At 31.8% G+C, this 16,761-nt stretch overlaps 1 protein-coding gene across 5 annotated transcripts; it reads right to left on the bottom strand.

Moving 5' to 3' along the window:
- Window positions 1-1,869: 1,869 nt before the first annotated feature.
- LOC127118048 (uncharacterized) lies at window positions 1,870-14,410 on the bottom strand. Of its 5 annotated transcripts, XM_051048182.1 has the most exons (3): window positions 13,812-14,376; window positions 6,263-6,373; window positions 1,870-2,201 (listed from the first exon to the last, which is right to left on the bottom strand). In XM_051048182.1, exons 1-3 carry the CDS (start codon window positions 14,374-14,376, stop codon window positions 1,870-1,872), a joined length of 1,008 nt encoding a protein of 335 aa, XP_050904139.1. The 5 variants fall into 5 exon arrangements, with proteins under 5 accessions (XP_050904139.1, XP_050904143.1, XP_050904141.1 ...); XM_051048186.1 differs by lacking the exon at window positions 6,263-6,373 and having other exon boundaries at window positions 1,870-2,366; window positions 14,199-14,410; XM_051048184.1 differs by lacking the exons at window positions 6,263-6,373; window positions 13,812-14,376 and adding an exon at window positions 6,374-6,763 and having other exon boundaries at window positions 1,870-2,312.
- Window positions 14,411-16,761: the final 2,351 nt, after the last annotated feature.

Below are 16,761 nucleotides of genomic sequence, written 5' to 3'. Positions count from 1 at the left end.
AAGCATTAGATTAGGAGTAAGGGAGAGGAGTTGTTCTAGACCTTCGTCTAAATAGTCTTGATAAATCTCAGCCTTACCTTCCTTTACTTCCTTTATCAGAGGGGTAACTAACTCTTCAATCGGCGGTCTTTCACAATAAACTTAAGGAAAATAAAATATATTTTTTCTATTCTGATTAGTGGTTAGATAAGCAATTAATAATGTAAACACAAAGGTAAAACAAACCAACAAAGAGGTGTTTGGTTATCCTTGCAAAAAGAAAACCCAAAGGTGGAAGGGAGAGGGACCAGGAGGTGACCTTCTTTGTATGAAATGATGAAAATGATATGTGGAATCTTAGGGTTAAAAATTGGGGTATGACACATACTAGCTGACTGGGGGACCTAGCTATAAATACCAGTAGACTACAGAATCTAGTTTTTCACCTTTCTCACACATACCCTTATCCTTCATACATTCTGGGGTATATAACTTTCCACCTTCCCCACATATACCCTCATCCTTCATGCAGTATGGCAGATCCTGCATCACACATCGCACACATGTACCATTACCATTCATCATGCTTTTGGGGGTGTCCGGTACCACACATCCCACACAAATACCCTTACCTTCCACACATATACCTGTGTGTGAGGATGATCATGAGAAGTCGGATGAGGACGATCATGAGGTACATGATGAGGATGACGATCATGAGGTGCATGATGCGGACGAAGATTATGAAGAAGAGGATGGAAATCATGAAGTGGTTCATATCATTGATGGAAGATATTACATTTGGTTTGACGGAAATTCGTAAGTTATAAAATTTTATTTAAGTATACATGTTGCTATTTTTTTTATATAAACTTGTATTTAATACTAATTCAAATTATTGATGTTTAGTTTAGAGCAGAGTCGGACTACTGCCCAATGTATAAGGTATGTAATTAAGCAAACGTATTCAAACCTTTGAAGAGATTTAAAGAAGTTGACGGGGAAGAAAAAGAAGCTTGGTTTAATTTATTTAAGGTATAATTAGTTTATTTTTGTTAAGTTATTTAATTTATTTGTTAAGCTATTTTTGTAATTAAGTTTTTTATTATAATTATCTAACTATTTATTTTAACGTCATATGACTTTGCAGGAAAAGTGTTTGTGGGAAAAAATGAACGAGAAAGTGGTTAAATAACATTTATTATGGTAGAACATCACTTTGACTTTTTGACATGTTACGGCGTGCTAGAAAGCATTGGGGAAGAGAAAATATTCATCCCAACTTGATAGATAAAGAAGTATTTGATGAACGTCTTATCTATTATGATACAACCGGTTTTAAGGAAATATATGAAAAAGCAAAGAAAATGAGAGCATCTGAAAAAGGGGGTTATCTTAATGAAGTTGGAAGTATAAGTGTTGTCGAACATGCTCATCGCATGGTAATTATTACTACTTTTTAAAGTTATATTTTGATTTATTATATGTTTTTAATTAAAGTTAATGTTATTATTTAGGGTAAGAGTTTAGGGAGACCCCACTAATGAATAAGCTGGTTATAAAGACTCGGGAAAAAAATCGACGGAATTTGTTGACGAATGTACCAAAAAAGCTTTGGTAACTTATTTTAATTGTTTATATAATGTGATGCTACATTGTATACCTAAAAGCTATTTTTTAAGAGATATTAAAAAATTAAAATAGAAAGATCAAAAATTTATTTAATAATGTAAGTAACACAATTCTAAATTTATATAGATATCATAACTCACCATTTGTAAGATATGTAAGTCCTAATTGCTTTATTTCATTTTGATTTGATAAACATAATTAGGTTGAATTCTCATCAATAGGCCATCTTCTAAAAGGATTTTCATGTCTCTGTCCATCTCAATCGCCTTTCTTCATGGGCTGAATAGTAACATCATTTTTTAAATCTCCACCCAAATTTTTGTTTTTACCTTCGACAGGTATATCATGAGTTTCATGTTTCTCTCCATCTCCACCGCCTTTCTTCATGGGTTGAATAGTAACATCATTTTTTAAATCTCCACCCGGAATTATTTTGTTACCTTCGACAGGTATATCATGAGTTTCATGTTTCTCTCCACCTCCACTGCCTTTCTTCATGGGTTGAATAGTAACATCATTTTCTAAATCTCCACCCGGAATTATTCTGTTACCTTCGACAGGTATATCTTGAGTTTCAGGATTCTCTCCACCTCGACCGCCTTTCTTCATGGGCTGAATAGTAACATCATTTTTGGAATCTCCACCCGGAATTATTCGGTTACCTTCGACAGGTATATCTTGAGTTTCATGTTTCTCTCCACCTTCACCGCCTTTCTTCATGGGATGAACAGTAATATCATCTGTGCAATCTCCACCTGGAATTTTGTTGTTACATCCAACATGTGCATCTTGATTTTCCCAATGTAGATATCCTTCTCCTTTTCCAGGTCCACGTTCTAGTCCTTTTCCATAGGCACTCACTTTCATGCACCATAAGCTTACAAGAAGCATTCCAATGCAAAAAACAAGCACATTCTTAGAATACTTACCCATGTTTGTTGATAACTTTTTTTCACTACGTTTTGTATTTGACGAGAGAATGTTGTGAATTTCAAGAGAGTATTGGTTGCTTATATAGTATAGGAGAAAAATCAAAGTTGTGGTTAATAATGTTTCTATTTGTGTTGCATAAAGAACTAGTCTTAAGGTAATTAAATATAATATTAATTCTTTAATTTTCTATTTTCAGTTGAAATTTGTAATAATATTAGCTAAGTAATTTGTAATTATAGTAAAAATTTACTAGAGTGGTGAAAAATCAGATCCAATTAAAACTAATTCAATTCATAAATGATGTTGTTGTTACATTCGTTATTACTATCAATAATCTTTTGTTAATATATTTTAGTTACAAAATGAATTTTAAGTTTTTTTTCATTTATTTTATTATTATTATTATATAATATATATATATATATATATATATATATATGTATATATATATATATATATATAATATATATATATATATATATATATATATATATATATATATATATATATATATAATCACCAAATTCTTTAAATTAATTTAATATTCCGTTTTAGTTCTTTAATTAAAAAAACATTACAAGTTAATCTTGTAACTTTACTTTATTATCCTATTTGGCCCCTTCCGTCAATTTCTGACAATAAAAAAAAGATTATATTCAGGTAATGTGGTGTCACAGCAAGATCATTGGTACAAATCAAAGTAGGTATATGTAGCTAAAATAAACCTCCCACGGTTTAAATAATGTATCAAGTTTTAACTAAATATGTTGACTCAGATTTGAACCATTTACCTTGGTGTTACTTCACCAAAACTTAACGTTTTTTTCATCTGAAATTTACTTAAGGGGTCAAATAGATTAACATAAGTGAAATTAAGGGACCAACTTGTAACATTTTTTAGTTAAGGGAGTAAAGGGGAACGTTAAAATAAATTAAGAGACTAAAACATGTATTAAGTCATATCACCATTACAAAATATAGATTTGGTAATACTAAATTACAACGGTCTGATAGTAAGCTGAGGTAATACCTCATTTTTGGACGCACTTTGTTTATTTATATTTATAAGAAAACATTGCATTTCGGTCAAACTAATTAATCGTGATTATACATTCAGGGAATGATAAAGGAAATTCGCCCTTCCTAGTGGATTTATTTATCTTTCTATAGTTTATATACATCATTTATCCAATTACTGTACGCATAACTACTTAGTCTCATTTGTCATTTTGTACAACAATCATGACTCCCTTCTTCGGTACCACATGTACCGGACTAACCCACTTGTTATTAGATATTATATATATAATCGTAACACCAAGAAGTTTCATCCCTTATTTCTCTACTACCTCACTCATTTTGAGTTCAATATCTCTTATAATGCTCTCTAGAGGTTTTAGAATCCTCTTCAAGCATAATCTTGTCCATGCACACAGAGGGCTTGATTCCCTTGAGGTAATTAATAATGTAACCTAACGCTTCTGGATATCTTTTCAGTACAACAAGGAGTTTCTCAGTTTCGTCTTTACTAAGATGAAATTAACTATGATTGGGTGATTTAACTCACTATCTAGTCGTATCTAAGGTTTTGAGACAACTCTTTAAGCTCTATCTTTGGTTTCTCTTGTCCAAGCATTAGATTAGGAGTAAGGGAGAGGAGTTCTTCTAGACCTTCGTCTAAATAGTCTTGATAAATATCAGCCTTACCTTCCTTTACTTCCTTTATCAGAGGGGTAACTAACTCTTCAATCGGCGGTCTTGCATAATAAACTTAAGGAAAATAAAACATATTTTTTCAATTCTGGTTAGTGATTAGATAAGCAATTAATAATGTAAACACGAAGGTAAAACAAACCAACAAAGAGGTGTTTGGTGATCCTTGCACAAAGCAAACCCAAAGGTGGAAGGGAGAGGGACCAGGAGGTGACCTTCTTTGTATGAAATGATGAAAATGATATGTGGAATCTTAGGGTTAAAAATTAGGGTATGACACATACTAGCTGACTGGGGGACCTAGCAATATATACCAGTAGACTACAAAATCTAGTTTTCCACCTTTCTCACACATGCCCTTATCCTTCATACATTCTGGGGTATATAACTTTCCACCTTCCCCACATATACCCTCATCCTTCATGCAGTATGGCAGATCCTGCATCACACATCCCACACATGTACCATTACCATTCATCATGCTTTTTGGGGTGTCCGGTACCACACATCCCACACAAATACCCTTACCTTCCACACATATACCTGTGTGTGAGGATGATCATGAGAAGTCAGATGAGGACGATCATGAGGTACATTATGAGAATGACGATCATGAGGTGCATGATGAGGACGAAGATTATGAAGAAGAGGATGGAAATCATGAAGTGGTTCATATCATTGATGGAAGATATTACATTTGGTTTGACGGAAATTCGTAAGTTATAAATTTTTATTTAAGTATACATGTTTCTATTTTTTTATATAAACTTATATTTAATACTAATTCAAATTATTGATGTTTAGTTTAGAGCAGAGTCGGACTGCTGCCCAATGTATAAGGTATGTAATTAAGCAAAAGTATAAAAACCTTGGAAGAGATTTAAAGAAGTTTATGGGGAAGAAAAAGAAGCTTGGTTTAATTTATTTAAGGTATAATTAGTTTATTTTTGGTAAGTTATTTAATTTATTTGTTAAGTTATTTTTGTAATTAATTTTTTATTATAATTATCTAACTATTTATTTGAACGTCATACGATATTGCAGGAAAAGTGTTCGTGGGAAAAAATAAACGAGAAAGTGGTTAAAAAACAATTATTATGGTAGAACATCACTTCGACTTTTTGACATGCTATGGCGTGCTAGAAAGCATTGGGAAAGAGAAAATATTCATCCCAACTAGATAGACAAAGAAGTATTTGATGAACGTCTTATCTATTATGATACAACCGGTTTTAAGGAAAGATATGAAAAAGCAAAGAAAATGAGAGCATCTGAAAAAGGGGGTTATCTTAATGAAGTTGGAAGTATAAGTGTTGTCGAACATGCTCATCGCATGGTAATTATTACTACTTTTTAAAGTTACATTTTGATTTGTTATATGTTTTTAATTAAAGTTAATGTTATTATTTAGGGTAAGAGTTTAGGGAGACTCCACTAATAAATAAGCTGGTTATAAAGACTCTGGAAAAAAATCGAGGGAATTTGTTGACGAATATACCAAAAAAGCTTTGGTAACTTATTTTAATTGTTTATATAATGTGATGCTACATTGTATACCAAAAAGCTATTTTTTAAGAGATATTAAAAAATTAAAATAGAAAGATCAAAATTTTATTTAATAATGTAAGTAACACAATTCTAAATTTATATAGATATGATAACTCACCATTTGTAAGATATTTAAGTCCTAATTGCTTTATTTCATTTTGATTTGATAAACATAATTAGGTTGAATTCTCATCAATAGGCCATCTTCTAAAAGGATTTTCATGTCTCTGTCCATCTCAATCGCCTTTCTTCATGGGCTGAATAGTAACATCATTTTTTAAATCTCCACCCAAATTTTTGTTGTTACCTTCGACAGGTATATCATGAGTTTCATGTTTCTCTCCACCTCCACCGCCTTTCTTCATGGGTTGAATAGTAACATCATTTTTTAAATCTCCACCCGGAATTATTCTGTTACCTTCGACAGGTATATCATGAGTTTCATGTTTCTCTCCACCTCCACTGCCTTTCTTCATGGGTTGAATAGTAACATCATTTTTTAAATCTCCACCCGGAATTATTCTGTTACCTTCGACAGGTATATCTTGAGTTTCAGGATTCTCTCCACCTCGACCGCCTTTCTTCATGGGCTGAATAGTAACATCATTTTTGGAATCTCCACCCGGAATTATTCTGTTACCTTCGACAGGTATATCTTGAGTTTCATGTTTCTCTCCACCTTCACCGCCTTTCTTCATGGGATGAACAGTAATATCATCTGTGCAATCTCCACCTGGAATTTTGTTGTTACATCCAACATGTGCATCTTGATTTTCCCAATGTAGATACCCTTCTCCTTTTCCAGGTCCACGTTCTAGTCCTTTTCCATAGGCACTCACTTTCATGCACCATAAGCTTACAAGAAGCATTCCAATGCAAAAAACAAGCACATTCTTAGAATACTTACCCATGTTTGTTGATAACTTTTTTTCACTACGTTTTGTATTTGACGAGAGAATGTTGTGAATTTCAAGAGAGTATTGGTTGCTTATATAGTATAGGAGAGAAATCAAAGTTGTGGTTAATAATGTTTCTATTTGTGTTGCATAAAGAACTAGTCTTAAGGTAATTAAATATAATATTAATTCTTTAATTTTCTATTTTCAGTTGAAATTTGTAATAATATTAGCTAAGTAATTTGTAATTATAGTAAAAATTTACTAGAGTGGTGAAAAATCAGATCCAATTAAAACTAATTCAATTCATAAATGATGTTGTTGTTACATTCGTTATTACTATCAATAATCTTTTGTTAATATATTTTAGTTACAAAATGAATTTTAAGTTTTTTTTCATTTTATTTATTATATATATATATATATATATATATATATATATATATATATAAAATCTCCAAATTCTTTAAATTAGTTTAATATTTCGTTTTAGTTCTTTAATTAAAAAAACATTACAAGTTAATCCTGTAACTTTACTTTATTATCCTATTTGGCCCCTTCCGTCAATTTCTGACAATAAAAAAAAGATTATATTCAGGTAATGTGGTGTCACAGCAAGATCATTGGTACAAATCTAAGTAGGTATATGTAGCTAAAATAAACCTCCCACGGTTTAAATAAAGTATCAAGTTTTAACTAAATATGTTGACTCGGATTTGAACCATTTACGTTGATGTTACTTCACCAAAACTTAACGTTTTTTTCTTCTAAAATTTACTTAAGGGGTCAAATAGAATAACATAAGTGAAATTAAGGGACCAACTTGTAACATTTTTTAGTTAAGGGAGTAAAGCGAAACGTTAAAATAAATTAAGAGACTAAAACATGTATTAAGTCATATCACCAATACAAAATATAGATTTGGTAATACTAAATTACAACGGTCTGATAGTAAGCCGGGGTAATACCTTATTTTTGGACGCACTTTGTTTATTTATATTTACAAGAAAACATTGCATTTCGGTCAAACTAATTAATCGTGATTATACATTCAGGGAGTGATCGTGTTTGAATCCAAACTCCAACAACTTTCTCCTTTTTCGGTACAACGACTATTGTCCTTTTAATATATATATATATATATATATATATATATATATATATATATATATATATATATATATATATATATATATATATATATTAAAATTGAAATACCTATCATCACGGTTTTTAATGTTAATCATTATGAAAGAAATTAATTTCATCACGATTTTTGAATACGACCATTGTGAAATTACTTACTCATCTATTAGTGAATTAACTCATACTTCTTCACAATATCTTTTACAGCAAAACTCTAGCACACATTTTCTCTCTTCTTCTTCGTCATTAGCTTTCCTATTCTATAGTATAACCTCAATCTTGTTCTTCATACATAAAGGTGTTATTTTTCTTCCTTATTCTCTAGTTTTCGTCTATCTTATTGTTATGTTTCACATGATTTTAACATGATTTTCATCTTGTTCGAGAGTTTATGGGTTTTGTTATTGTTGTTATTGTATGTTATTATTGTTGTATGTTATTTTGAGACAGAGTTTATCTTCCTGGTCAGATTTCATATCCTTCCATCAACATGAATAGTGGGATCAAAATTGTCCACGAGATTGACGCTTCAAAGGAGGTTATTAATATTGTGGAGTTATGATTGAACAGTGCAAAGAAAATAGAAGTTGTTAGAGATCACATTAGTGTTGTTGAACCGTCTGGTGGAACAGGCTATAAGAAGATTCTTTTCAAGAATCTTAACCCCAAAAAGATAAACTAGGTAAAGGCTATTATGAAGGACTTAATGAACATGGACGCAACTGATTATGAATTAGATGAAAACCTTGAGAATGAAGTTCTTTGAACTACACGAATTCAAATAAGCATGAAGATTGAAGATCTTGTTATGTTTCACATTTGTTGATTTAATTTTTTTTGGATTACAATGTACTGCTAGTTAACATTTTCTGGATCACATGTTAACCTTGTATGTTGAAAATTGTTTGTTCAATTACAATATACTCTTACATTAACATGGAAGTTTATGTTAACGTTTATGTTATCATGCTGTTTTTTTCATGTTCTTTTTCCATGAATTTTTTCAATTAAAGATATGTATATAGTTGATAAATATTATTTCAAGTTGTTGATGTTGTAGCTAGCAAGTGGTTATGGTTCTTTAATTATCACATATGTAGAGGGTTGTGTGAACATGGATCTAAGAGCAAACTTGTGTTTGTTGTGGAAATATCATATGAGTCTTTTATATAATATTCCCATAGTGAACACATGTTTTCAACTCTTCCTTCAACTTTATCCTCTTTATAGCTTCCAAGAACGATTAGTTATCAAGTTCTCCTAATCTATGTTAATTAATTGATATTTTTGTTGATAAATATTGTTAGTGCGTTTGTTATATCATATGTGATTGCTTGTTTCACTAACCCCTTATTGAACTTTCATTCATTTACAAAACTTTTATAGGTTAATGAGGAAATAGTGAATTATAAGATGCATGCAATTCGACAAACATTAGACCGTTTAAGTGTTTTTTCAAGAATAGTTTATGTTTTCTATTTATCATCTCAAAAATCTATTTAAGTTTATTCATTCTTGTGATTCTTATTCCATGTTATGGCGGTATTTTATCCCCATGCAGAATTGGTGTCTTTCCTTCCTCAATTGTAGAGTTTCATCCCTTTAAGTAGAAAGACTTTAACCTTCCTCCTTTTCCCACTGACTTTTTTCCTCTTGGATGATTATTACTTCAGTTTCCTTCCCAGTTGATTATTTGGATGGAACCATTCCCCTTGAGTTATATCCTCATTGGGCCAAGTCTTGATTGACCATTTCTTTCTAGATCTTACCTAGATAGATGTTTGGGTCCCCTAAGAGTTTATTACCCAGTAACTCGTAATATTATTCTTAGTTGGCAGTTTGTTACTTCTTGCCCAATACCTGACAAAAGTACCCCTATTTTTTTCCTCAGTGGAGTCCCTAGTGGATTCATTTTTATGTGTCCCCGGGAAGTATATCCTTGATATGTTCATCCTAGCCGATGACGGATATTGTTTTCCCTCGTTTCGAGTTTATCCTTGAGATGTTCATCCTAACCGATGACGGATACTCTCATCATTGGTATTCTACTCAGTAAAAAGGTAGTTGTAATCCCTATTTTGTTTCCTGAAGAGTTAATCCATGATATGTTCATCCTAACCGATGACAGATTTCCTTCTCTTCGCGGTCTTCTCCCTAGTAATCGGTAGTTGTAAATCCTTATTTTCTTTTCCTCTTGCAGAGTTTATCTTTGATATGTTCATCCTAACCGATGACGGATACTCTCATCTTTGGTATTCTATCCAGTAACTGATAGATGTAATTCCTATTTTCTTCCTTGCGAAGTCTATACTTGATATGTTCATCCTAACCGATGACAGATTTTCTCTTCATTGGTATTCTATTCGGAATTCGATAAATGGAATTCCTACTTTTTGTTCAGTTGGTATATCCTTGATATGTTTTTCTTAACCGATGACGGATATCCTCCTTGACATCCCCAGGCAAGTTTATCCTTAATATGTTCATCTTAACCGATGATGGATTTTCTTTCCTTCGAGTATATCCTTGATATGTTCACCTTAATCGGTGACAGATATTCTCATCCTTGGTCTTCTGCCTAGTAACAGGTAGTTGTAAATCCTATTTCTGCAGTTTTCCCCAGCAAGGCTATTCTTACCCAATAACCGGTAATGAATACTTCCTCTTGGAGGTTCCCAGCGAGTCATCCTTGATATGTTCATCCTAACCGATGACGGGTGTCCTCTCTATCAGATTTTTATTATCTCCTTACCCAATAATCGGTAGTAAATGATAGATTTCTACTCTTCCTGTGTTGAACTTTATTTCTTCCCCAGTTGAGTTGAGTGCGTATTTCCTTAGATGTTTTATCCTGATCTACTCTTTTCCCCTACAGATGTTGTTAGTTCCCCGGCTGAGTCTTTTCCATGTTTTTATGGAATCCCTCGAGTCCCCCAGTAGTTTTAAGTCGTAGCCTGGCCTACGCATAACTCATTTTCCCCCCCTAAGTCTATGTTTCCCCAATGAGTTTTTCTTACGGAATGCATTTTACTCTTAAGGATTTTCGGTCACTCCGATTTCTTTTGCTTTGTGGCAATATTTCCCCACAAAGAATTTACTTTTGCATTCATATCATATGCATCATGAGGCATTTCTACCAGTTTAGCCCGACGTTGACTTTCACACACCTCTATAATACTCTATCTATGTTTGCAAGACAATTTCAAGACTCGACCCGCATACAGAAAAATCAGCGATGAAAACTTCTATGATGTTGTCTAGGAAGTCGGCGAAGATCGCCATCATGAATATTTGGAAAGTGGATGGCGCATTACATAACCCAAATAGCATTAACCGGTAGGAAAATGTACCATATGGGAATATGAAAGTAGTCTTTTCATGGTCATCTAGGTGGATTGGGGTGTTGAAAGAATCCTGAATAACCATCCAAATAGAAAAAGTACGGGTGTTTGGCTAAGCGCTCAAGCATCTTATCTATGAATGATAAAGGAAATTCGCCCTTCCTAGTGGATTTATTTATCTTTCTATAGTTTATATACATCATCTATCCAATTACTGTACGCATAACTACTTAGTCTCATTTGTCATTTTGTACAACAATCATGACTCCCTTCTTCGGTACCACATGTACCGGACTAACCCACTTGTTATTAGATATTAGATATATAATCCTAACACCAAGAAGTTTCATCCCTTATTTCTTTACTACCTCACTCATTTTGAGTTCAATATCTCTTATAATGCTCTCTAGAGGTTTTAGAATCCTCTTCAAGCATAATCTTGTCCATGCACACAGAGGGCTTGATTCCCTTGAGGTAATTAATAATGTAACCTAACGCTTCTGGATTTCTTTTTAGTACAACAAGGAGTTTCTCAGTTTCGTCTTTACTAAGATGAAATTAACTATGATTGGGTGATTTAACTCACTATCTAGTCGTATCTAAGGTTTTGAGACAACTCTTTAAGCTCTATCTTTGGTTTCTCTTGTCCAAGCATTAAATTAGGAGTAAGGGAGAGGAGTTCTTCTAGACCTTCGTCTAAATAGTCTTGATAAATCTCAGCCTTACCTTCCTTTACTTCCTTTATCAGAGGGGTAACTAACTCTTCAATTGGCGGTTTTGCATAAAAAACTTAAGGAAAATAAAACATATTTTTTCAATTCTTGTTAGTGATTAGATAAGAAATTAATAATGTAAACACGAAGGTAAAACAAACCAACAAAGAGGTGTTTGGTGATCCTTGCAAAAAGCAAACCCAAAGGTGGAAGGGAGAGGGACCAGGAGGTGACCTTCTTTGTATGAAATGATGAAAATGATATGTGGAATCTTAGGGTTAAAAATTAGGGTATGACACATACTAGCTGACTGGGGGACCTAGCTATATATACCAGTAGACTACAAAATCTTGTTTCCACCTTTCCCACACATACCCTTATCCTTCATACATTCTGGGGTATATAACTTTCCACCTTCCCCACATATACCCTCATCCTTCATGCAGTATGGCAGATCCTGCATCACACATCCCACACATGTACCATTACCATTCATCATGCTTTTTTGGGTGTCCGGTACCACACATCCCACACAAATACCCTTACCTTCCACACATATACCTGTGTGTGAGGATGATCATGAGAAGTCAGATGAGGACGATCATGAGGTACATGATGAGGATGACGATCATGAGGTGCATGATGAGGACGAAGATTATGAAGAAGAGGATGGAAATCATGAAGTGGTTCATATCATTGATGGAAGATATTACATTTGGTTTGACGGAAATTCGTAAGTTATAAATTTTTATTTAAGTATACATGTTTCTATTTTTTTATATAAACTTATATTTAATACTAATTCAAATTATTGATGTTTAGTTTAGAGCAGAGTCGGACTGCTGCCCAATGTATAAGGTATGTAATTAAGTAAAAGTATAAAAACCTTGGAAGAGATTTAAAGAAGTTTATGGGGAAGAAAAAGAAGCTTGGTTTAATTTATTTAAGGTATAATTAGTTTATTTTTGGTAAGTTATTTAATTTATTTGTTAAGTTATTTTTGTAATTAATTTTTTATTATAATTATCTAACTATTTATTTGAACGTCATACGACATTGCAGGAAAAGTGTTCGTGGGAAAAAATAAACGAGAAAGTGGTTAAAAACAATTATTATGGTAGAACATCACTTCGACTTTTTGACATGCTACGGCGTGCTAGAAAGCATTGGGAAAGAGAAAATATTCATCCCAACTAGATAGACAAAGAAGTATTTGATGAACGTCTTATCTATTATGATACAACCGATTTTAAGGAAAGATATGAAAAAGCAAAGAAAATGAGAGCATCTGAAAAAGGGGGTTATCTTAATGAAGTTGGAAGTGTAAGTGTTGTCGAACATGCTCATCGCATGGTAATAATTACTACTTTTTAAAGTTACATTTTGATTTGTTATATGTTTTAATTAAAGTTAATGTTATTATTTATGGTAAGAGTTTAGGGAGACTCCACTAATAAATAAGCTGGTTATAAAGACTCTGGAAAAAAATCGAGGGAATTTGTTGACGAATGTACCAAAAATGCTTTGGTAACTTACTTTAATTGTTTATATAATGAGATGCTACATTGTATACCAAAAAGCTATTTTTTAAGAGATATTAAAAAATTAAAATAGAAAGATCAAAATTTTATTTAATAATGTAAGTAACACAATTCTAAATTTATATAGATATGATAACTCACCATTTGTAAGATATTTAAGTCCTAATTGCTTTATTTCATTTTGATTTGATAAACATAATTAGGTTGAATTCTCATCAATAGGCCATCTTCTAAAAGGATTTTCATGTCTCTGTCCATCTCAATCGCCTTTCTTCATGGGCTGAATAGTAACATCATTTTTTAAATCTCCACCCAAATTTTTGTTGTTACCTTCGACAGGTATATCATGAGTTTCATGTTTCTCTCCACCTCCACCGCCTTTCTTCATGGGTTGAATAGTAACATCATTTTTTAAATCTCCACCCGGAATTATTCTGTTACCTTCGACAGGTATATCATGAGTTTCATGTTTCTCTCCACCTCCACTGCCTTTCTTCATGGGTTGAATAGTAACATCATTTTTTAAATCTCCACCCGGAATTATTCTGTTACCTTCGACAGGTATATCTTGAGTTTCATGATTCTCTCCACCTCGACCGCCTTTCTTCATGGGCTGGATAGTAACATCATTTTTGGAATCTCCACCCGGAATTATTCTGTTACCTTCGACAGGTATATCTTGAGTTTCATGTTTCTCTCCACCTTCACCGCCTTTCTTCATGGGATGAACAGTAATATCATCTGTACAATCTCCACCTGGAATTTTGTTGTTACATCCAACATGTGCATCTTGATTTTCCCAATGTAGATACCCTTCTCCTTTTCCAGGTCCACGTTCTAGTCCTTTTCCATAGGCACTCAATTTCATGCACCATAAGCTTACAAGAAGCATTCCAATGCAAAAAACAAGCACATTCTTAGAATACTTACCCATGTTTGTTGATAACTTTTTTTCACTACGTTTTGTATTTGACGAGAGAATGTTGTGAATTTCAAGAGAGTACTGGTTGCTTATATAGTATAGGAGAGAAATCAAAGTTGTGGTTAATATTGTTTCTATTTGTGTTGCATAAAGAACTACTCTTAAGGTACTTAAATATAATGTTAATGCCTTAATTTTCTATTTTCAGGTGAAATGTGTAATAATATTAGATAAGTAATTTGTAATTATAGTAAAAATTTACTAGAGTGCTGAAAAATCAGATCCAATTAAAATTAATTCAATTCATAAATGATGTTGTTGTTACATTCATTATTACTATCAATAATCTTTTGTTAATATATTTTAGTTACAAAATGAATTTTAATTTGTTTTCATTTTATTTATTATTATTATTATTATTATTATTATATATATATATCTATATATATATATATATATATAAATATATATATATATATATATATATATATATATATATATATAATCACCAAATTCTTTAAATTAGTTTAATATTCCGTTTTAGTTCTTTAATTAAAAAAACATTACAAGTTAATCTTGTAACTTTACTTTATTATCCTATTTGGCCCCTTCCGTCGATTTCTGACAATAAAAGAAAGATTATATTCAGGTAATGTGGTGTCACAGCAAGATCATTGGTACAAATCTAAGTAGGTATATGTAGCTAAAATAAACCTCCCACCGTTTAAATAATGTATCAAGTTTTAACTAAATATGTTGACTCAGATTTGAACCATTTACCTTGGTGTTACTTCACCAAAACTTAACGTTTTTTTCTTCTAAAATTTACTTAAGGGGTCAAATAGATTAACATAAGTGAAATTAAGGGACCAACTTGTAACATTTTTTAGTTAAGGGAGTAAATGGGAACGTTAAAATAAATTAAGAGACTAAAACATGTATTAAGTCATATCACCATTACAAAACAAGATTTGGTAATACTAAATTACAACGGTCTGATAGTAAGCTGGGGTAATACCTCATTTTTGGACGCACTTTGTTTATTTATATTTACAAGAAAACATTGCATTTCGGTCAAACTAATTAATCGTGATTATACATTCAGGGAGTGATCGTGTTTGAATCCCAACTCGAACAACTTTCTACTTTTTCGTTACAACGACTATTGTTCTTTTAATATATATATATATATATATATATATATATATATATATATATATATATATATATATATATATATATATATATATATATATATATATTAAAATTGAAATACCTATCATCACGGTTTTTAATGTCAATCATTGTGAAAGAAATTAATTTCATCACGATTTTTGAATACGACCATTGTGACATTACTTACTCATCTATAAGTGAATTAACTCATACTTCTTCACAATATCTTTTACAGCAAAACTCTAGCACACATTTTCTCTCTTCTTCTTCGTCATTAGCTTTCCTATTCTACAGTATAACCTCAATCTTGTTCTTCATACATAAAGGTGTTATTTTTCTTCCTTATTCTCTAGTTTTCGTCTATGTTATTGTTATGTTTCACATGATTTTAACACGATTTTCATCTTGTTCGAGAGTTTATGGGTTTTGTTATTGTTGTTATTGTATGTTATTATTGTTGTATGTTATTTTGAGACAGAGTTTATCTTCCTGGTCAGATTTCATATCCTTCCATCAACATGAATAGTGGGATCAAAATTGTCCACGAGTTGACGCTTCAAAGGAGGTTATTAATATTGTGGAGTTATGATTGAACAGTGCAAAGAAAATAGAAGTTGTTAGGGATCACATTAGTGTTGTTGAACCGTCTGGTGGAACAGGCTATAAGAAGATTCTTTTCAAGAATCTTAACCCCAAAAAGATAAACTAGGTAAAGGCTATTATGAAGGACTTAATGAACATGGACGCAACTGATTATGAATTAGATGAAAACCTTGAGAATGAAGTTCTTTGAACTACACGAATTCAAATAAGCATGAAGATTGAAGATCTTGTTATGTTTCACATTTGTTGATTTAATTTTTGTTGGATTACAATGTACTGCTAGTTAACATTTTCTGGACCACATGTTAACCTTGTATGTTGAAAATTGTTTGTTCAATTACAATATACTCTTACATTAACATGGAAGTTTATGTTAACGTTTATGTTAACATGCTGTTTTTTTCATGTTCTTTTTCCATGAATTTTTTCAATTAAAGATATGTATATAGTTGATAAATATTGTTTCAATTTGTTGATGTTGTAGCTAGCAAGTGGTTATGGTTCTTTAATTACCACATATACAGAGGGTTGTGTGAACATGGATCTAAGAGCAAACTTGTGGTTGTTGTGGAAATATTATATGAGTCTTTTATATAATATTTCCATAGTGAACACATG

The sequence above is a fragment of the Lathyrus oleraceus genome, chromosome 2 (genome assembly GCF_024323335.1).
Source record: "Lathyrus oleraceus cultivar Zhongwan6 chromosome 2, CAAS_Psat_ZW6_1.0, whole genome shotgun sequence".
NCBI classification, from domain to species: domain Eukaryota; kingdom Viridiplantae; phylum Streptophyta; class Magnoliopsida; order Fabales; family Fabaceae; genus Lathyrus; species Lathyrus oleraceus.
This window is presented reverse-complemented; position numbering and strand designations above follow the sequence as displayed.